Here is a 23,767-nt window from a genome sequence, read left to right on the forward strand (position 1 = left end):
GTTATTATGGCCAGTGATTCAAAAGGATGAAGTAGTGGGGAATTTGTTCCCAGAAAGTTATATTTTCATATGGCCGCTTTAATAATTTAAAGGAATTATTGAAACTAGCACAGGGCACAATGGGGAGTAGACTGGGGGCATTCCTCTGTGGAGTGTGTAAATATGCAGCAAAAAAAAAATGTGGATGGTTGGACAATAAGTGAGAAGAAATTTTGGATCAAAAATGAGTTTAAATGTGATTCCTGTGGGGGTGGTCTACATTATTAGGTGTGGATGCACACCCAGGAAGTAGTATGTAGGACCAACAAAAAAGGTCAAGTTAAGAATTTTAGAACATTTAGATGAGGAATAGGAGAATGGAGAGCCCAGTGGCTCAACATTTTTGTACTGTCCATGATGGAAGCACTGATGGCTTATTTTTTTAGTGTTCTAGCACAACCTTTTGGATGCCAAAATATGGGGGGAAATGAATTCAGACGTAGACTCTTAAGGTTAGAAACAAAAATTATAGTGAATTTAGGAACTTTGTTCCCCAGAGGGTTACATTTGGAAATAAATTGGGATGTATAGGAGTCGCACTTAGCTCACAATAACATAAGTAGAATATTAAAAGAATACAAATTAATTTGATGAATAGAAGTAAAAAAAGTGCAATAACACATTAGTCATATGTAAATAAGTCATGGAAGAAATATTGTTATATGTATTGAAATAGTGAAATGTATTTAATGAACTTTAATGAATATAATATATACATTTATTACAAAGTAGGTAGAAACAAGCAATGAAATGAAATATTGTCACATGTATGTTAACAGTATAATTTAAAATTAATTTATTTAATGAACTTATTTAATGAATATAATATATATTATAAAGCAGTGATAATTTAAGAATGCTAAAATGTTCTTTAAGCAGATAAATGCAAGTTCAGCATGTTTGAGATTTTTGGGCTTTATTGTTAGACATGGGGGTACAGTCTGGGAAGTAGTTTATTTTAATTGAATTTGGGACTAATTGAATGTAATTAAATGTATTAACACACTAAGGGGATATAAAAAGGTTGCTTAAACTGCACTGAGTTATTCATTAGAAGGCTTGAGTAACCGAGGTACCAGATGAAGAAAAATAAAAGATCTAGCAGCTGTTCAGTGCTTCCAGGCTTTTTTTTCTTGAAGCTCTGACATTCTGCAGGCAAAAGTGATAGCTACCAAGACAAAAATTGGAGGTCACATGAGGAGGCTGGTTCGAATGGAGGAAGAATAATATGAGAAAGCATAAAATGTATATTACATGGGGTATAGGGAGACTTTACAGGTGGTCTGAGATGAAAAGTCCCTTTAATAAAGGCTTTGCATAGTTTGTGACATTGTTCAGTCCTTCAAATCCAAGTTGAAAATTAGGAATGCCAGCAAGTTGAAGAGTAACTCTTGCTGCTGCAGCACCTTTGTTAAAAATTAGTCAAAAACTATGGAGGCCATAGGGGCTTGGTAGGGATCAATGTTTTGAGAGGCCCATATAGAAAATTTTTCCCATTTGCTAAGGTATAGCTTCCTCGTAGAGGATTTATGAAAGGATACGAGAATTTGCTTTGTCTCATTAGAAAGGTTATGGAACCTGGCTATGATGAGAATTGGAGCAGCCAAGCGGTCAGCTTCAGGGACTGCAGAGAGGAATGATGTTCCCCCAACCGAGTGCATCAGAAGCTCTGGAACTGGGTCCAGAATCCAAGGGTCCTCCAAAAGATGAAGTTGAAGGAAGGGGAACCACATCTGACGAGGCCAATGAGGGGATTTTTACGATGATGGTCCTTCCCAGGGCTTTTGCTTTCTGTAGTACCTTGGGTATCAACGGGATTGGTGTGCATGCACAGAGGAGACTCGGGGGGGGGGGGGGGTCGTGAATGAGTGCATCCCTTGGAGTTTCACCTGGAGGGCAAAGTAGAGTCTGCATTTCGTGTTCATGTGACTGGCAGGTCGCAGCAAGGCTGGCCCCACCTGCAGAATATCCTATTTCTTGAGGGACCACTCATGGGGCAACAAAATTGCTCTGCTCAGCTTGTCTATTGCATTTGATTTCCCCTGGATGTGCATTGCTAACAGTGCTGGGTGGATATAGCCAACTGCCATACTCTTAAGGTCTTGTGACAAGGGGGTTATGACCTGGTTCTTTAAGTACCAGACCACTGACGTGTGTCTCTGAATCGCAACTGTACCCAGAGAAAGAGAGTCCTGGAAGTACTAAAACGCTAAAAGTACTGCTCTCATCTCTAGGAAATTGATATGCAGGTGTCTCTTGATCAATTCATGTGCCTTGGGCCGTTCCCTGAAAATGCTCCCCCACCCTATCAGGGAAGTGTCTGTGGTCACTGTGGCCGTTGGTGGGGTAGAACAAAAAAGGTGACCTATTGTGACATGGAGAGGTCAGCCACAACTGAAGATCCTTTTTGCAAGAGTTCGTGATTAGTATAAGATGAGACATAGGGAGCTCTTGGTAAGACAGCTGAGTGAACAGCCATTGCGGAATCCGCATGTGCATGCGACCCAGCAGCATGGCCAAAATTGCAGCTACCATCAAGCCTAACAATTTTAGAACTTCTGATGCTGGAGCCTTGTTTTTGGATATCTGATTGCAGACCTGCTGACTGAGTAGGAAGACTTTCTACTGGAAGTCTGTGTGGTGGTGGTGTCCAGTTCTGCTCCGATTAAAAGCAGTATGTTGTGATGGCGACAAGGCCGATTTTTTGAGTTTATTGTAATGCCCAGCTGACTGCAGAGTGGTGTCCCTGGCTTGAATGAGTTGATGCCTGGTGGTGGAGGTGAGGACCCAATCGTCTAGGTATGTAAACACCTGGAATCCTAAATGTCTCTGGTGAGCTGTGACCACTGTCATGCATTTGGTGAACACTCTGGGGGCTTTAGTGAGACCAAAGGGCAGGGCTTGAAACTGGTAATGATTGGCTCCCAGATGGAAGTACAGATGATCCCTGGATGTTCTGGCCATTTTATGTGGTAGTACGCATCCTGGAGATGTACAGAGCACATCCAAGCCCCTAAAAAGGGAAGTATCGACTGAAGCATGACTGTCCGAAACTTCTTTCTTGACAGATTTTAGTCTGCAAGGTCCAGTATAGGTCTCTGGTCCCCTGTCTTTTTTAGAACTAAAAAAATCTTTAAGTTCCGGATCCTGTCTGATCTGCTGGGACTGATTGGATGGCTTTCTTAGCAAAATTTGGACCTCTACTGTTGCCTGTTCCCTGTAACTGGGTGGAACGTCCGGGATTTTTCTTGTCAGTGGAGGGGGTGTGGTTGAAAGGAATGAAATATCCTGTGGAAATACTTTGTACCCAGTTGTCATTTGTCATATTGAGCCAGGCGTCTGGATACAATGCGACCCCCAACTGCCTCCAGAGTAGGACAGTCGGGCCTCCTTTCAGGAGCGCTGGTAGGGCTTCCCAGAGTAGTAGTCTGTCGCCCTGGTTTTGCGGATACCCTCTGCTGCGAGGGCGGCGTCTTCCATTATTGCCCCCCTCCTCTGCCCCTGGAGCAGGGTTCACCACGTGTGTCCTGAAAGGTTACTTGGGCTTTTCAGAACCACATCTTTCCTCTCCTTTGACTCTTGGGGATAGCGTCTGGTAGGGGTGGAAAAAGACTCACCTGACTGTCTCTCCTTCCTGCTCACACCTGGTCAGTTTCCTTAACTTTGGGGCTGAAGAGTGTCGAGCCATCTATAGGGGGTATTTACAAAGGAAGACATGGGCTCTGTGAAGGAACACAAGCGCATCCAGGCATGTCTCCTAAGAACAATTCCTGTATCCGCTGCCCTGCTTGTTCCATCCGCTGCATACAAAATGAGGCGAATGGATGAGTTAATTATGGACTTGAGGGTAGCAAGCTGGGAGTCAACTTTATCTGAAGCTCCTGCAGCTACAGTACCCTGAAGAGCATCTCCCAGCTTTTTAAGGAGATCTTTTTGCAGTCTCGTAAAATGGGTTACATGAGTGAACGCAGTGCAAAAGTCACTGAACTGCAAATGTGCTTCCTGTATCTATCCATGATCCTAGAATCTCTGTTAGGAGGATGGATAGAAGAGGAAGTTTCTGAAATTTCCTTTTTGGAGACTGCTGCCACCACCATGGCATCAACTGATCAGAAAAAATAAGTCTTGGGGAGCAGAGATAAATTTATTGGGCTTCCATGGTGTCCGGAGACCCCCATGCCTTTCGTGAGACCAGCTGCATAAGCTCATCGAAGGGCGGTGACACCCAAGAGGTGGAGGGCTGAGACTCGAAAGCCTTCAGGGGAACCAGCTCATCTTAAGGTTGAACTGCCAGTCACCCCTCTGCCAAGGATTTCTAGTATCTCAGCAAATGAGATCCTCAGAGGGGGACTGTGGGGACCCTACTGATTCATCCAAGTTTGGTATCTGATGTCAGGGACTCCTGTGGGGAGTCCTCTTACTCTCTTCTGGGAACCTCATCAGTGGGAGCTTCTGGTGAGGTCTCTGAAGAGCAAGGGCCACCCAAATGGGCTTCCTGAGGCTCTGGGTCTCTACACTTGGCAAGTATCTGTGAAGCAGAGACTGATGTTTTTAGGGGAGGAAGAAGCCAGACCAGAGGTGTTCTTGGGAGACGTAACTGTCCTCATGGCTTCGAAGGCACCTTTGCTCCGATGCGAAGGGACTTGACTGATCAGAGGAAACTGTCGATACCCCCATCACTGGGACAGTGGGCTCCTGAGCCAGAGGTAGGAACCGAGCTCGTCCGAGTTGAAGCCCTAAGAGGCAGAGTCTAAACAGGCAAGTCAGTCCAACTATCCTCCCTGGACCAAACCAGAGTGTCTGCTCCTAGATTCCTCGATCGGCACAGAGGACGTTTGAGTAAACTGAGCTGAAGACAATGGAGCAGGCATTTGCTCCGAAAGCTCCACGATCAAGTCTGACTCCTCTGGCTCCTAAGGACCGGTATGGCTCTGAGGAGGAGTAGCTGGCAAAAGGGTCTTCGGCTCCGAAGCCGCTAGAGTCAGAGCAGATTAAATTTTAACAAAGGCCGGTGCCTGTAAAAGCTTTTGCACCACACTATCCAAATTGGAAAGGCTAATGGAAGACAGAGAAGACAGATGAATGGATCGAAGGTGATACCGACTGTAAAAGTGGAGATTTTGGTATATGAGACACCAGTTCCAAAACTGGGGACCGGCTCCAAAAAGACAAGTCTGCTCCGAGGACTGTGGAGCAGATGTCTAAGACTTTTTTCATTTTCTTTTATTCAGTAGAAATCTTGGAAGACCTTTGAGGACTTGCCGGATCCATCCTGGTCACTCAAAGCCTCCTGGAAAGAAGGTTTCAGTAAGCCCCTGTCAATAAGTTTCCTCTTTCTCTCCTGGAGAACCCTAGAAGAAAAAGGAATGGCATATGGAGTAGCTTTCTTGTAGATGTAATGCTCCTAAGCAATAAACACAGATTACATGACTGTCAGTGACTGACATTTTCTGCCCACATTTAGGACATTTTTTTGAAGGGTGTTCAGCCATTTCTAACAAGCAGTGTTAGTGTGCTGAAAAAAAACACTCCCAGCAGCAGGTATCACAACAAGCCTTCCTAAAAATACAGGCTAAATATAAATGGCACAAGCAGTTTAAAACTATGGGCTAAAAGGTCACACAAACTAAGCAGATATCAAAGGTGCGACAAAATCACTATCTAAATGCAAACAATATTATATACTACTGCTGACACATTGAAACTTCAGCTCTAATTGTTTTAAAGCTATGACAAAAAGGTCACTAAGCACGCACACATTTCCTTACTAGTTTAGATTTAAGTGACTGAGATCACTAAACAATACAGTCTAAACTAGGCCTAAAAAAACTAGGCCAAATAGTAATCTGTGCACACCAAGGGAAGGGAAACTATACAGTAAAGCTGTAAGAGCTTAACTAAGTATCTAAAAACTATGGTTTAGAAAAAAATCATCAATAAATTGAAAAATATTTGAATGTTTTTACTGGCCCAAGCTAGCAAGAACCTCCGATCTGTTGCAGCGGCAAACTAGATCTGAAGTAACTCTAGGTGCATCATTTAACTCTCAAAATGGTTAGACTGCATTTCAGTTTCTTGATTCAGGTATGTCTTTACAGTCATAGCCTTAAGACACCCTTTACCAGAGCAATGGCAACTTCAATGGCTTTTGCAAAAAGAGCTCTTAGCAGAGATGTGCTGCAGCAACTTGGTCTACTGCTCATACCTTTGTATCTTGCTACAGGTTAGATGTGCAGTGCAGAATTTGCACATCTTTTGGCTCTGCCATACGCAGGAGTATTCCTTCCCTGAGATCAGATTTCTTGATCTTTTATACTACATAGTGTTGTATTTTTGTCCTTTTCTACCGTGACATCTTTTGGTTGGTCAGCAAACTGAGGTAATTCAGGCAGGAGGGGAATTGTGGGTAAGGGAGGAGTCTGAGCTCTCTACAAAGCTTTTTGTATTAGATGCAAAGGTCAGATCAGACCGGATTTGACTACCCACAAGTTGAATCAGAGAAGAGAATGCAGATCTATTATGGTAAGTACATAGCTTTCATATAATGCCAAAGAAGCAATTAAGGTGTTCAAAAAGGTGGTGAAATCAGTTCTTTTGTACAGTACAGAAACCTGGACAGTAAAGGCAGAGCAGTTCAAACTAGAGGTAATTTGAGATGGAAGTGTTTGAGGTGGGTGGTAGGATGCACCTGGGACAGACTAGAAAATGAGGACATCGGAGCAAAATGAGGACATCGGAGCAGAAGACTGAGTAGCTTTGGTTGCAGTGAAGGTCCAATTATGGTGGCTTGGGCATGTGCAGAAAGGCAAAATCTGGTGGAGATCATTTGGTACAGACAGGAAGAGGGTGCCCAGCAGAAAGGTGGATGGATTGTGTAACTTGCAACAGGCATGACTGTTGAAGGTAGGAGAGGCATTGAATCATGAGATGGCAACAGTTGACATGATCCCCTGACCCCTTGCAGAAAATGGGGTGGCAGGGGTGATGACATTGTGTACTGGGGCAGTTTAGTTTGTTTATAGTAGATGTATAAGGCTAGTATAGTATGCTGAGCATCATGCAGCTAAAAACAGCTGCATGCTACAAAGAGTAATTTGAGCACATGGTGATTCGTGTCAGAATTAGTGGATCTGTATAGACCTTTAATCAGCTAATTTTATTTGTAATTTTCTGAAATGCATCTTAAGACTGAGGGGACTTTACTGAAAGGGAAGCTAGGCAGTCTGTAGTACATTGTAATACAAGATTTAGTTCTGGTGGTTATGCACCAACCTTTGATACAGGAATATCCTAAAAAATGAGCTAGCCAGTTGTAGCTTCTAAACTGAGGCAAGTAGAAATGTTAACTGCTGTTTAAGCAGTCTGGTTTGCCAGCTATGTAGGTGAATATATTCAAATTGTCCACAGGATTGTTTCCTGCAACCAGTTAGTTGGTATCTGATGTCTTGTACTGTCTTGACATATTTGTAAATGGCATACTCTTGTTCTATAACTTTGCCAGATTTCTACATATGTGAAGACTCTGCTTTATGCTGTATTGCCAAATCAGTCGCATGTTGCTGTTAAACTTTCACGTGCTTCAAGATGGACTTGCATAATCTGAGCTTTTACCTATTTTAGGCGTGTCCCAGTGACTTCTTTCAGTACCCAGTCAGCCCACTCATTCCATGGGGTGACGGCCTTATGGACTGTTCATTTATGCCTTTATAGCTTAGTTGCAGTAGGGAAGAGAACAAGTTGCTCATGCAGACTATGTATGGAGTAGCAATTCTGAGCTGTTGCGGCTTGTTTTTTGGCAAATACATACCCAGTGGGAACCTTTTCACATAAAATATTGGTATTCAAAACTAAAACCAAGCTTTTAACGGTATTTTCGGTTTAAGAAACCATTTTTTCCAGTATTGGAAGTTTCCTGTCGGGGGGGGGGGCATTATTTTTGCAGAAAAATGTACCAATATAAACTGCAACTTATTGAAAAGCATTAAGTGCGAGGGGCAGGGACTGTTATGGAGTATGCTAGTGCTTGTGTACACTATGTACCTGTCATTTTTTCTGTTTAGAATGAATTTTGAAAATGTTTTCTGCAGTTTTGTTTGAGAACTGTACAAGAGTGCAAGTGTGCTGCTTGTGAGCATTAAACTTACCTTTTGACCAACTTGTTCCAGCAATGCATACCACTTTTGAGACCTCTTTCACATCATTGCTACATATCCTGATCCAGCATTTCCATTTCCTGTACCAAGAAAGCAAAAACTTGCTAAAGATCCCTTGGTGACTCAGTTGCCTCAGGCGATGGGTCAATATGCAGTGGCAATTGGTTATTCCTCAGACCACTTCCTTGCCTTTGGCTTTTTTCAGCTACTTCAGACAGGGGGTCTGCAACTTCCTTTTCTGTTTCTCTGATCAGGACAGTTGAGCGCTATCACTTAGGGAGTGTAACACTGACCCAGGAGATGTTTGTTAGCTGCAAGAGATCTCTAGAAGGGGTAGAAATGCCTTCAGTCCTTCTTCCAAACCTGTAAAGAAGGTAAAAGGGTAAATGTGGTTCATCTGAAGACATGTCTGTCAGAAAAGGTTTTCTTATCTTGGCAAGGTTATATGCTGGTAATTTTGGCACTCTTAAAGCCTTGCCTGAAAATGAATGTCCATAGATACGAGGAAAACATGTCTGAGGATTCTGAAGTAGACTGGGACAGGGATTCTCCTGCAGATTCCCAGGCATAAATTTGATTTCCCATGGAAGACTTTCATTTTCTCATACTGCCAGGATGGAGCTGTTTTTAGGGGAACAGTTGGATGTTCCCTTGAACTGAAGGGATGCAATATGTTGCAAGTAGATATGCCTGATTCCACTCACATACTTCCTATTGTACAAGCCATGGAGGATGTATTTAATGACTAAAAATTCTGATGGTGAACCTTCAGCTCCCAAAAAGGCAGGCTTTACAAAGTTTCTGTAACATAGGTTCATAAGTGTTTGTTTACTAGGCTAATGATGACAAGGGCCTTTTTAAGCCTAGACATGCATCCCAAATCTGACAGTTCTGATGCCCTTGATAAATGTAAGCATGGGCCTGGGAGATGAATCATTTACAAGTTACCTGTTTGATTTAGAGACGTAGGTGCAAAACTAGTGATGAATTTCTGGTTTCCCATGCAATTGTCTAAGTTGCCCTTGAATTGGGTTAGGCAGGAACTCTGCTTCTCATGGATGAGGGAGCCTTTTCAGTAGACTGGGTAGTGTCTGGGATAGATGCCTCTGTCTCCAACAGGTCCTAATTATATCAAAGGGAAGGTTAGAGTCTTTAGAATGGGTAATTGGTACTATTTTCTGGGTATGCAGTAGGTCCATCAGAGTGGGGTCTGACAATGCCCTGTATGCCAGGCATAAATCCCCCTTCAGAAGCCTGTAGGAGACAGAATTCAGGGATAAGGCCTTGAGGCTGTCTGTATAGGTCATATTACTTGCGCCCTGTATTTTAGTGAGGAACCACTGTGGACCTTCCAGGTGGATATGCCTAGTTAGGTACATACCAAAGGGGGCATTGTACACTATGGGTCTGATGAATGCCGAATACAGTAGAATAAGGACTTCCTTGGACTTGGATGCCATACCTTTGGTTATAAGTTGCACAACATAGAATTATTTCCTCACCATTGTAGACACTTTATGATCAAAGGCTAGATTACTGTGTCCCTAAGTCCCTGACTACTGGGTCAACGCTAAGGGGTGCGTTGTCAATATGATAGTTACCAGGGATGGATGACTTTCCAAAGGATGATATGCATTTAGTTTTAGTCCATGGCTCTGACACCAGTTTTGTCTGCCTACCCCTCCTGGAGAACATTCAGTGTGAGATTCAGTGTCTGCTCCTAATTTGCAATCGTCTACAAATGATCAGCCAGAGACCACGAACATTGGCCTTTACTTCTGAGAAGTAAATGTCAAAAAGGAGCAGACCAAGGACTGATCCCTGAGGGACTCCACTTGTGACTGCCTTCCTTTGTAGAGGTGGACTCATCAATTCTAACTTCCTGGGTCCTGTCTGTGAGCCAGTTGGCTATCCACCAGGTGATATACAGGTTTGTACCTAGCCACTTGAGTTTCAGTGCCCGAATGGGGTATTGTCAAATGCCTTGGCCAGGTCAAGGTAGGCAGTGTGAACGGTTTTGCCCTCATCCATTGTTTTGGTGACCACCTCAAAGAAGTCCACCAGGTTGACTAGGTATGATCTGCCCTTGACAAAACCAAAATCGGTTGTGTCCAGTGTCTGGAGGTTTGCTATATATTTGATAATCTCCATTATTCTTTCCATGGCTTTACATAGACTATCGAGACCTGTGGGTCTGTAGTTTCCAGGGTCTGTAGATGGCCCACCTGTGTGCAAATGGATGATTGTTGGCTTTCTCCATTCATGAGGCACAAAGCCTGTTTGGAGGTTGCAGTTAAATAGTAATTCCTGAGGCCCTGATAGGTCATATTTCATGCTGTTTAGAAGGCATCCTGGGATATTGTCTGGGCTCATTGATGCAGTGTTCTTGGTGTTAGAGCATTAAGGACCTGTTCACCTAGTGATAGGGGGAGTACTATTTGATATTTCCCGAGGGAATGTTGAGGGGGAGAGAGGAGTAAAATTGGAGCTGAATTTATCAGCCAGGAGGTTTGCTATATCTTCTGGCTCAGAATAGGTGGTTCCATTTACAATGAACTCTGCACACAATTGTGTATTGCCTTTGAGGTTGACATGGCTAAAGAATGCTTTGTGGTCATCCTTGGTGTGACACCCATGCCCAGTAATCAAGGAGTTCAATCCTCACCAACACCAGTGAGGGGCATCTCATAGGAAGAAAGGATTCAGATGCAAACAGTTAAGTGCAATTTCCCTTAAGAGCACACATCAGTCAGCCCAGGCTGGTCGCTCCCTTGCTCTCCAGGTCCCCAGTAAGATTCCTCACTGGCACAGTTATAGGGTCCAGATCTTTGTCAGCTGGGCAAACAAACTTCAAACACCCTCTGTCCAACCAGTGCTTCATGTCCCTGCCAAAGTAGCCGACACACTTTGGGAAGTTTATAAAACCACTCACTCCTGGGGAAGGCTGGCACAAGTTCTCCAGCTGTGCCCCTTTTACCCAGTCTATACAGTAAAAATCACTGCCACCACATAGCTAATATTTATCAGCTACTCGAAGGCCCTTAAAAGGGTGTCCAGCTATTACTGTACAATATGATCTAATTGGTAGTATAACTAAACAGTCAAGGCTTATTAGAGTGACTTGGTACAGGATCCCTATATACATGCAGTGCACTCTTGGAGCTCAACTCATCTCTACACAAAAAAGCCACAGTTGAAAAGTTTTAAAATATTTAATAATAAAAACACATGACAATACTTACTACAGTGTGTTAGAGTTCAGAGATCACAGAGAAATTAATTCAATAGTACAGTTCTGACATCACAGGAAAACTGTCTAATCTTTCTAGTTTCTAGCTATTTCTAAGAGAAATTACAAGTCTAAGATAAACTTGCATATAGAACACAGGCAGAATGCTGATGAGTTGGATGGTCTAGCAAAAATGCTTGATGCTCTGATTCTCTGTTTTTAAAATTGCATTCCTGGTTCCCATTACATCATTCTTCACACTTCCCTGGGTTCCCAGGCTAACAAACTACATTTACATTCTTAACATCTCCTTTTGTTATCTTGCAGCTGGTCAGGAAGCAGACCAATAAAAATACATTTGCATGTTTAAATCTAGCAATTTAACTCTTGGTTAAAACAATAGAAAGAATGTCTTCATCTAGACTGTCCAGAGCCAACTTTAAATATCAGATGGTCATGAAATGCTTGACTTTGCTTCCTTACAGCAGAGTGCACTGTTGCATTTTTTCCAGTTCCACAGGTAACACTATTTTTACAATTTAAAACAAGCAGCCTGTGGTTTGCATTAATATTTGCAGATTACAGAATTATCTATAAAATTCTATCTGGCTAGGCTGGCAGCCTTCACACTTGGCCTAGGAGGCCAAACTTACCTCAGATTTGGCTTTGGTAGACTATTTGTCCTCTGAGTTTGAGAGTGTTTTTATCCTGCTGGGTGCTGCATCTCCTAATTTTTGCCATGATTTTTTCCCTCCTGTTATACATCTAATTGATTTTGTGATTCCACCAGGGTGGTTTGTTTTAGAGTTCTGTACTTCCTGGTGGATAACGCTGCCTCCCTGTAGCTATTAACATGCTTGTACAGTGTTTCTGTGAGCAGTGCTGCATAGGCAGAAGTGTTCTCAGGGTTTTTGGGGCTTGAAATTTTGCCAGGTTCTCACTTAATATCGGGTTAGTCTTGGAATAGTTCCTGAATATTCCTGGGTTAGCTCTGTATCAATGTTTTTTTTTTACTTCAAATGAAACCATTTCGTGGTCTGCCCTTACCAGGAAAGATATTACAGTAGGTGTGCAGCAGTCTCCCATACTGAGGACCAGATCCAGTCTGGTTACAACCTTGGTCGGTGTATTGACTATATCTGGTCCAGGGAGTGTTTGCTTACAAAATCCAGGAATCTGTGCATGTACGTTTGTTGTATAGGATTCCCGATTTAATGGTGGGTAAATAGTCACCCATGAATATGGTATTTGGTTGGATGGTTAGGGTTTCTAATAAGTTTAAATACATGGTATGGGTTTCCTGGGTCATAGAGGGGGACCTGTAGTTTGCAAGGTAGTGGTATTGGATTTTTACCTATGATGATTTGAACACTGAGCAGCTCAAGTGTATTGTCCTGTTTGACCAACTTTGAAATATATTTTTGATGCAAATGGACACCTCCACCTTTTATTCCCTGCCTGTGAAGTAGCTGGTCTAAATGTATGGAAGGTATTGTAACCTTGCACTGTTGTGCTGTCTGGGGCTTTAAGCCACGTGTTTGTGACCATGCAGACATCAGCATTCTCTAGGGTCGAGAGCTTCTAGGGAGGGGACCAAAATCAGGTCAGACCCAGCAACCATATCCAAATCTTCAACTGGAAATAGACTCAATACATCACCTCCTGGACAAAAAGAAAGATGCTTGATAGATTTGGTAACAGAATTCATTCCCTTTGGCATTTAGTTATCAGGTTTGTTTGTAGATTTGTTTTTACAGGCAGTTCACTGTTCCTCTTGATGGTGGTGCAAATTAGAATTCCATTGTTTCTAACATTTCTCAAGTAAGTGTGTCTACTTGCATTGGTGGGATTGTGCAGATGCTGTCTAGGGGCCAATGCTACAGTGTTGCAGATATGGCTCAGTATGTAGAAGTTTCTGATGTGGTGCAAGTCTAAACTTTTCTGTTCTGCTTTAGATAAGGTTTTGATTGGGTTGTTTGCTACAGTGGTACTCAAAACTATGAGAGAATTTTAAAAAAGGAGCTTCAAAGGTTTTTCAGGCAGACATTTTTACAAATCTCCCAGATTCTCATATCTTCTAAGAAACCGAACAATCCCTGCCCCCTCAAGCAAAGCAGGGAATCGAAAATATCAGAAGTGGGGAACAAAGGATCTCTTCCTAAAAAGGGACACTAATACACAATGACTTGCCTGCTTTCTCCTCCTGATCCTCTGTCCCAGAAACTGGCTTGCACATTCCCCAAGACTGGAAACAATCTGTTGCCAGAAGTGCACTAGATGCAAATGCCTGCATTCAGGGTAGTTCCGGTCAACCTCTTTGGCACTACCCCTTAGGAGTGCTAGAACTGGTGCCATTAAATCACATGGGCAAAGGAGTCTATTCCCAAATGTTTCTGGTACCAAAGAAAGTGTTCTTGGAGACCAGTTCTAGGTCTTTTCCTCCCTAAGTCTGTGTGAAAGTACTAATTTAAGATGTGAAATGTCAAATGTCAAGTCATTCTCCAAGGAAGTGTTTTTGTAACATTAGATATAGAAGGAGCATATTGCATTCTCATTTCCAAAGGCTTTAGGAAATGTCATACTTTGAGTCGCATTCAGTATGATGCATTATCTTTTGGGTATTTACAGCTCGTGGTGTTTACAAAGTGTCTAGCTTCAGTTACAATGCCTTGCAGACAATTAATGGCATACATGTATTTCATTTAGATGACTTTGATCTTCCCCAGATGTAAACAATCTAAAATTTTGAATGAATGTTAAGAAATCTCCTTGACTCCATCACACAGGGTTATCTTCCTGGGCTGTTTTATGACTTGAGTGTTTTTGACCTTGGGGAAGGTGGATTTTTCTGTTAACTTTCCTCCGCATGGGATCATAGGAAGTTACTAGGCTAATGGCCCTGGGTCCCTTATAGGGTTACCACCTGTCCCACTTTGCGAGGGACAATCCCTCTTTGGGCAGTTGTGTCCTGCAAAAAAATTTAAAAAATGGCAAGTGTCCTGAGATTTTTGGACAAAATTATTTCCTATATTTTATGTAATAGTTGCATAAAACAGTTATTCTGTATCTGAAACGCCTAAATGTTATAAGAAACAGAATAAATAACTAAAATGCTACAAGATTAAGCTTTTATTTAGGCAAAGTGAAGTTCTCTCCTTGGTGCTGGCCATGGGTATGTTTTGCTCTGCAAAATGTGACATTTGTACCAGACATGTCCCACTTTGGGCATTTGAAAAGGTGGCAACGCTAGTCCCTTACAAGCCTAGTCAAGTTCTACCCTTATTTCCACAGTCAACACCTGTTGCCCCTGTCCAAGAGGGACATGTGTGGAACCCCAGTGTGAATTTAGTTACCCATCCAGTCAGATTGTTTGAAGAGGGCCAATGAGGTGCTCTGACATGAAGTGGGAGCCTGTTCCAAAGTGTGGCTAACCTCTGGGAGACAAATCTGTCCCTCCAGCAGGTTTTATTGAGTCACATACCACGTTAAGGTCTTTAGAGCGAGTAACTAGTGTACCATTTCACTTAGTTGTGCAGCATTTTCAGTAAAGTGGGGTCAGAGATTGCCTTGAATGCAAGGCAGAGTTCGCTTTTAAGTAGTCTGTATGAAACAGAATAAAGTGATTTCAGACGATCGTGTAGGACATATGCTGAAGACTTTGAATTTTTCTTATGAGGAACCTTTGTGGTTTCCAATTGCTGCAGTTGCTTAGAAAGGTGCATATCAAAAGGGATGTACTCAGTTATTGGCCTGATGAGGGAAGAGTACAGGGAGGTTACAATTTTTTTTTCTGGAGACACTGCCTGTATGAATGAGCAATATATAGAGCGCTCTTACCACTGTGGGGACATGATGATCAAAGGTAAGGTTGTTGTCTACTTGTGCTAAAGTCTCTCACCACTGAATGTTTACATAAGGTGTTGCTATTGATGTGGTAGTTGGCAGGAGCATCACTCTTACTGAAAGGGATAATGATTCTTTGCATTGAGTTTAAGGCCATGGCTTTGACACCAATCCAGTTTGTAATGCCCTGTTGTAGGATGTTGACATTTTGGAGATTCTAGGACTGCTTGCAGTCATCAGCAAACGGTCCACCACAGATGTTTAGTTTTTGCTTGTACTTGGGAGAAAGATTCCAAACAGAGATCCCAGTGGAATACCACTGGTTACAGGTCTGCTGTTGTAAGTGGATTCCCCCATTTTGACTATATGGGTTCTATCACTGAGCCAGTTGGTGACCCATCTAATTATATAAGGGTTGATACCTAGCTGGATGAGTTTGTGCTGCCTGAGTAGGGGATAGTGTCAAAAGCCTTGACTGAGTTTAAGTAGGCTGTATACACATATATCCCTTTGTCCAGGGCCTTAGTGACTGTCTTGAAGTTCACCAGGTTTAACAGGCGTGATCTCCCTTTGACAAATCCAGACCGAGTAGGGTCAAGTGTTTGGAGATTACCTACATCTTTGAGGTCCATAATGATTTGCTCCATGGCCTTGCAAATGAGGCTAGTCAGGCTAATGGGTCTATATTTCCCAGGGTCAGTGGAAGCACCACCTTTGTGCAAGGGAGTAACTGGCTATTTTCCATTCAGCTGGAATGAAGCCAATGCTTAGACTGAAGAGTACCCAGTAGTGGGATGTTAGGTCCCACAGATGCTGTGTTTTTAGCCTTAGGGTGTTTACGACCTGCTTTTTAGAGATGCAGGGTAGAGGGGACAGGTGGTAGGGATGTCATGGGGTGCATGTGGCATAGACAGGTGAGTGATGTTTTCGCAACCTGTCAGCCAACAGGTTAGCTGTGTCCACAGGCTCAGTGTATGTGGTATCATTTGACTACCAGTTCGGCACAAATCTGGGCCTTTCCTTTTAATTTGCAAATGTAACTAAAGAACACCTTATGGTTGTTAGTTGAGGAAGCTAATTTGGATTCGTAGTTTGCATTGGAGGACTTCACAAGAAGTCTTATTTGCTTGTAAGCTGATGAGAGAGCATTTCCAGTTTAAGGCTCACTCTTACTGTTGGACAGCAATTTCTTCCTCTTATTGTAAACCCTGTTAATAGCAATTGTTCACCAGGCATGTTTGCTTTTCCTTGAGCTTGTTTTGGCCCCATCAGGTATGTCCGAGCCGATGCAGTTATACCGGTGTTTGTATAAAGCAATGGTGTAGAGCTCTGCATAATTGCCAGTTCCATCTGAGGGGGGGAGGTGCACTGAAGCTATTCTTACCATCCCATAAGGGTTATAATCTGCTTTGGAGAAGTTTAGTTGCTGCTTTGGGGGGGCGGGGGTGGCAGGTGCGATGGTTTGAGACCGATTTGTGGTCAGATCTCACCAGGGGAAATGTCACAGTGGGGATGCTACAGTGGCATCCATATTGATAAGCACTAGATCCAGGATGCTGGCACCCCTTGTGGAGGTGTCAACCAGCTGATTGAGGGCCTTGGAATTAACGAAGTCAAGGATCCTTTTGGGCAAGTGAGTTTGAGCACGACTAATTTACCCAGTCAGTGGATGGGTGGGTAGTCACCCAAAACCATGGTGTTTGGATACTTAAATAGATCCAAATAGTGGGTGTCCTGATTCATGGTGGGGGTCCTGTACCTGGCAATGACTTGAGTAGGTGTCCTATCAACAGTTAATTGCACCTGAAGTACTTTCAGGAATTGCACTGCTTAACCAATTTGGAGATGAATATATCTTTAATGATTATTGATAAACTGCCTCCTTTAGCTTTTCATGCCTTCAGTTTGTGGTCAATGTGTGGAAGGAGGTGTAACCTGGTATGGCTGGGATGCTGTCCTCACCCTTGAAGCAGGTCTCCGATTGCACAAATGTTTGCTGCTTCCACGGTAAGGACTGCTTCCAGTGAGTGCAGTTTCATGTTAAAACTTGAACAGCCTTGGTCTTTAGATCCTGGTGTTCATGGCTTCTAATTCCTCTTGCCAGGTTATGGAGAGAGTTTCAGTGGTTTCTAGATTACACATGATGGGGAAATTCAGTGGGTCCAAAAACATGAACCAAACACTTGCATCCTCTGGAATTTCATTCCAGTTTTGGGCTTTGGTAAAAAGGGAACTGTAATGGATATTTGAGACAAATCAAAGCACATCAGTGTTAGGTGCTGGCTGAGATCCTTGCCTTAAAAATCTCCATCTGTAGTACCAGGACAACTTCATGTGATTATACAACACCACAACAATGTGGTATATAAAGAAACAAGAGGGCACCAGGCTGTACTATTTTGCAGGGTGGCTATAATGGCTTAGGACATGGCTCCAGCACTCCTTGGTCCTCCAAACATTTTACACCTCAGAGAAAACCATAGCTAATAAACCGATTAGGGGCAAGACAGACCCTTACAAATGGAAATTGAGTGAGAAGGTCTTCAAGGAATTAATCAGTTTGGGGGAACACTAAGATCTGTTTGCCTCCTTTTAAGACAGCTGGCCAAATTATCCCCAGAACTCCTTGCAAACCTGGAAAACCTGCTTTTTCATCCTTTCCTGTGGTTAGGAATGTATTTGCCTTTCCACCCTTTCTGTGGATATCCAGGGCAATTCTGAAGATTCAGAAGAATTTGCTAAAGATCATTGTGATGACCCTCTTGGCCCAGGCAGTGTTGGGTTCTCCCTTATAGAACTGAGCAATGACAATTACACAAGCTCCCTCAGAAACTGAACCTACTCTGACAGCATGGGGGTAGAGTTTGATAACCAACACTCAAAACATCTGCCTGGAGGATCAATTAGATTATTTTCAGGCAACTCTCCCCTGAGGATGTGCAGCAGAGGGCAAAAAAACTGCAAGGAAACCTTGTACTGGCAAATAGAAAAGTATCTAGTTGGTGCCTAGACGAGTCCCTTCAGTGACCATGTACCACTGGTGCTTAAATGTTTTGAGTTGCTGGCCTTTTCAGCAAGGTACACCTTGCCGCCATTTCAGCATGTCTACCCATGAATCCTTCCCTTCTGTGTTTCTAGTGAAACTCTGTACCAGTCCGGCCCTCAGTACCCATTGTCCATGTCTGATCTACCAGCTACTGTTCAGTCCCATGGATTTCTTTAATTTTAGCTGAGGCTGGTCGTGGATCCTGAAGGTGTCCTACCTAGCCACGAGCCAACTGAGACTTCAAGTTTTGTAATTGGCCGAGTTGGAGCAGAGGATCGGCTCCGAACCCATATGTAAGAATGATGGGCGAGATAGACTACATACATGGAACGTTATGGTGAGTACATAACTTTTTTTAATGGGGTAAGTGCAACTTGACTTTCCAGCTAATGCACCCTCCACAGCAGCTTCCTTATGTTGACCAGTTGTAAGTGAGCACCATCTTTAAAGTTTAAATGCACAAAACATTTCTTGTGAAACCTCATTTTGCAGCACTTGATTTTATAGTCCAGGTTTGTTTCCAAATGTGGAAGACTGAAGATAGAGCCATATTTGGTATTAATATTAATGAGCTGGTAGGAGGTGCTTGGGTTACTTTGGGTTGTAGCTCTAGTTGTGCTTGATTAGTGTGGGTAACTAATTGAATTAGTTATGTAAGCATTTACCTTAGCATTGGGCTCTTCAGTTGCTGGCAGGCCTGTAGTAGTGCGATCCACCTGTATTTATGTAAATCGCTTTCTCCAGCTTAATTTTTCTTGCATGCATTTTATTGGTAACCCTATAGAAATTTTATGCTTGTGTCCTGTTGCTAGTTCTTTGTGAGCCAAATTATTTTTGTAGAATTGTTACGTGGAACCTTGGGTCATGGCCATTTTGATCCTTCCCCCAATTACCTCTGTTTCTTTGCACATTATCTTGCTGGAATAAAAGTTGTGGTTGTGGTTGCAGTCTTTAAAAAGTTGCTTCCCAATGCTAGATTTTTGACATACATATGTTGGTTACATTTGAGTACATAAAAATATGCTTCAGCTAGGTTAATTTGTGGTTTTGGTGTTCTCATTCGAATTTTAATTTTTTTGTAAAGTTACCTGGCAAATGATATGGAAGAAGATGAAGAAGAGTACAAGTATGAGATTTTTCCATGGGCTCTGGGAGAGAAGTGGAAGGATTCCTACCCACGATTTCTCAAACTGAGAATTGACCTCTGGGCCAGAATGAACTACAGAGCAGTTGTCAGTAGACACTGCTGCGAAGAGGTGAGATGCTGTTAGTTTCAAATACAATCTGTCTTCCAGACATTTAGACTTTCTGATAGGTCTTCAGGTGTGCTGTAGCTTATGTTTGAAGTTTTTACTTTGTTGCTTTTATTTCCTGCTTCAGAAAGTGTTGGTACTGTTAAACTAACAACTGGGAATAAGTTTTCCCATCAGTATGCTTTAGTTCTGGATTGAGTTTACATGCTGGCAGAACTATGCAGCCCAACACACACACCCACACACACACACACACACACACACACACGCACACACACACACACCCACCCATCTGTAGAAGCTAGGCAGTGGAGCAGTTAAGTACTTTTGTAGACTTGCCAGATTCTTCAACTACTTCAGAGATATGAAACAAATTACTTTGACTTTCATGGTCTACTGGGTTACATTAGAAAGCTGTCTGTTCAGTCCATAGCCTTGTAGCCAGTTATATGCCACCTTAGTTTCTGAAGAATGCTTCTCCACTGTACTTCTCCATTCACCTCTGTTTACGTATTGGTTCCCAGTATTTAAAAGTTAGCCTTGTCCTGCAAGTAGGTGGTGCTTCAACTCTTTACCAAATTTTGCCTAGATCCTTTCTGTATCCACTCTAGACATTTGGAATATGTCTGCTCAAGGTTGTTCCTCATAAACTCCAAATACATTTGTTAGTATTTAAATTTGGTTTCATTCAGGTTGTGGGACAGACGCTTGCTGGTTAAATTGTGTACTGTACATTAGAAAGCTATCTTTAAAAAATATAAAACTTTCTCCTTCCCTCTGTTTGATGCAGAAATCCTTTAATTACAACACAGTAGTCACAGGAAACTTTTAATTATTGCCATATACACTTTGAGAGATGTTGGAAGATATCCAGCAATCTGTCATCGTGGGAGATGTACATATAGATTGGCGCTAATAAACCGTAGTAGCTCAACACATCTTGTATAGCTATATGAATTCACTTAAATAACTGTAGAGGCAACAAATCTAAGTCTTAGACTGGTTCCTTACTTCTGCCCCCTCCCCCCAAAATGTTGCTTCTTTTGTCACTAAGGACACTGGGGAAGAGTGTCAATCTTCTCACCGTTTGTAGTTGGGTTTCCAAACCAACATCCACAGGCAATACCATTACAGTCTGTTAAGAAATCTTACTTGTTTCCTAAGCAAAACATTTACCAGGACTTCAAAAATATTAACTGGACTAGCCTGAAATATCTATCGTTAAACTACTCACCCTATTTAATGGCTTGTTTCCCTTCACCCTCAAGACCCAAACCCCAGTCATGAAGAAAAAGGTCAAATGTTAATCTACACTCTGGTTAACTATCTAGGAATACAGAAATGAACCCGAGACGGAGCATGGAAAGCCTGGACTGTACCCAGAACCCATACTAAATTACAACAGACCACAAATCTAACAAAGCAGCAGATAAGGTAGCACTAAAAACTATTTCACACCAAGAAACTGGTCATAACCTCATCTTTCTGGGCCTCTTAGTCTTTGTCCAGGTTACAGTATTGAACCTAATCCACTCATAGGTTCATAGGTGTACTAAGCTAATGGTCCTGGAGCCTTTATAAGCCTAGCCCATAGGATTACCCTGACATCATGCCATCCGACCTTAGTTCTCAGTGCCTCTGTCGAGTAGAGCCACTGGAGTGATCCCTGGGGTGAATTTTCTATTTCTCATCCACTCATCAAGATTCCTCTTGAAGAGGGCTATTGAGGTGCTCTGACATGTATGGGAAGTCTGTTCCATAGTATGGGCAGTCTCTGGGTTATGAACCTGTCCAACCAGCATGTTCTGTTGATTGTGGTAATGAGGTTGAGGTCTCTGGAGAGTGTGGTGTGCAGGGATTGAGATTTCTTTAGATGTAGCAGTTCTAACTGAGCTGGATCAGACATGGCTTTGCAAGTCAAGCAGCTCGCCTCTAAGTAGGTGATATGAGTCAGAGAATAGTTGGAGTTTTTTTAATCTGTCCATATAGGACAAGTGTTTAAGGCCTAAGATCCTTCTTGTGAGGTACTTTTGCGGTGTCTCCAGTTGTTGCTGGTGTCTAGTGAGGTACATGCCAAATGGGGCATTGTACTTTGATTGGCCTAATGAGAGTAGAGGGAGACAATGACCTCTTTATTCCTGGATGCAAGCCCCTTAGTAATGAGATGTGCCGCATAGGACTTTCTGACCACAGTGGCAGTGTGGTGGTCAAGACAAGTTGCTGTCAATGTTAACCAGGTTTTTCCCAAAGGGAATTACATTTTTTGGGATTGAGCTTAAGGCCATGGTTCTGACACCAGTCTGTCTCAGTGAGGCCTTTTCTGTAGGATGTCAACATCACTTGGAGTTAATATCTCCCAACTTGCAATCATCTGCAAACTTTGTCAGCCAGAGTCCCTTATTGTTGGCCTGGACTTCAGAAAAGTAGATGCCTGACAGGAGAGGACCAAGGAATGAACCCTGTGGGGACTCCACTAGTGACTGGTTGGCAGTTTGACTTGCGAGTCAGCTACTTTCACACTGTGGGTTCCATCTGTGAGCCAGTTTGCAACCCATCTAGTGATATAGGGGTTGTCTAGCTTAGTGAGTTTTTCTATGATTCTTGAGTGGGAATGGTACCAAAGGCCTTGACCCGATCAAGGTAGGTTGCATGAACCACCTTGCCTATCTCTGACTGAAGACTATAGCAGTATGCTATTCGGTAGGGCCAAAGTCTGAGGTGAGGCTGTAATTGAACAGGGCACACAAGTGAGGTGCCAGTTTACTCTGTAGTTCATATAGAACATAGCCAGGGATGTTGTCAGGTCCCATAAATGTTGTATTCTTTACCTTGGACAGTGATGTTTTAACCTTTGCAGCAGTAATACTGGGTGCCTGGCAATCTGCTGGTATTGTGATTGGTCCTTTGGGGAGAAGGGTAAAATTGGCACTGAATCTGTCTGCCAGTATAGTGGCAATATCAGTTGGCTTGGTATAGGGGGTACCATTGTGCAGTAGCTCGGAGCAAATCTGGGTATTGCCGTTGATATTTACATAACTATAGAAGGCCTTGTGGTTGTCTTTACTGTCTGCTGCAATTCTGTTTTCATAGCTAGCTTTAGAGGATTTTGAGTTTCCAAATTAAACTGACTACTTTGCTACATAGGTTCGTATGTAGGTACTAGGCTATTGGCCCTAGGGCCTATATAAGCCTAGCCAAAAAGGTACCCTGGCTTTCGCCACCCAAGAAAATTATTTTCCTGTGCCCCTGTCGAGCGGAGCCACAGACCTGATCTTAGGGGTGAATTTCCTATTTCCCATCCAATCAAGATTTTTCTTGGAGTGCTAATGAGGGGCTCTGTTTGACATAGGTAGTCTTTTCCAGAGTATGGGAAGTCTCTGGGACAGGAATCTATCCGTCCAGCATGTTCTGTTTGTGACCAGGTTTAGGTCCCTACAGTTTGTAGCTCATAGGGATTGGGATTTCTTTAAGTGGAGCATGTCCAATAGCTCTGGGTTTGATATAGCTTTGTATGTTTGGCAGAGATCGCCTCTGAGTAGGCGATATGCGACGGAGTAAAGCTGGAGTTTTTTGAGACTGTCTGTGTAGGGCATCTGTGGCCAGTAATCCTCTTTGAGGTATTTCTGTGGCCTTTCTAGTTGTAGATGTCTTGAGGTACATATCAAAAGGGGCGTTTTACTCTAATGGTTGTGAGTGAGGGGAACAATGACCTCTTTATTTCTGGATGGAGAAACCTTTTGTGATGATGTGCCACGTAGGATTCCCTGACCACTGTGGCGATGTGATTATCAAAGGAGAGACTACTGTCCACCTGTGTCCCAAGGTCTCATCACACTTTCGGTATTAAGTAGACTGCCACCTATGTGGTAGTTCATGGGTACAGAGTTTTTACCAAAGGGGATGACTATGCACTTTTTGGCATTGAGCTTCAGGCCATTGCTTGGACACCAGGCATCTGTCTCAGTGAGGCCCTTTTTGTAGGATGTCCACATTGTTAGGAGTTTCGATTTATGGCTCCTTGTTTGCAGTCATCTGCAAACTTCATTAGCCAAAGACCTTCTGTGTTGGCCTGTACTTCAGCAGAGTAGATACCAAACAGGAGAGGACCCAGGGCTGAACCCTGCGGTACCCCACTTGTCACTGGTCTGAAGTCAGATTTGGAGTCTGCTACTTTCACAGTGTGGGTTCTGTCCATGAGCTAGTT

General features: G+C 42.9%; 1 protein-coding gene across 2 annotated transcripts in view; it reads left to right on the forward strand.

The window, feature by feature from the left end:
- The window catches only part of SPDYC (speedy/RINGO cell cycle regulator family member C), a 688,680-nt gene that overhangs the window by 537,586 nt on the left and 127,327 nt on the right, over nucleotides 1–23,767 (forward strand). For both annotated transcript variants that reach the window (XM_044075843.1, XM_044075844.1), the window contains exon 5: nucleotides 19,395–19,566. In XM_044075843.1, the coding sequence (XP_043931778.1) occupies nucleotides 19,395–19,566 (172 nt within the window). The remainder of the gene's footprint in view (nucleotides 1–19,394; nucleotides 19,567–23,767) is intronic.

The sequence above is a fragment of the Protopterus annectens genome, chromosome 6.part1, assembly GCF_019279795.1.
Source record: "Protopterus annectens isolate FY-2018-M chromosome 6.part1, PAN1.0, whole genome shotgun sequence".
Taxonomy (NCBI): domain Eukaryota; kingdom Metazoa; phylum Chordata; order Ceratodontiformes; family Protopteridae; genus Protopterus; species Protopterus annectens.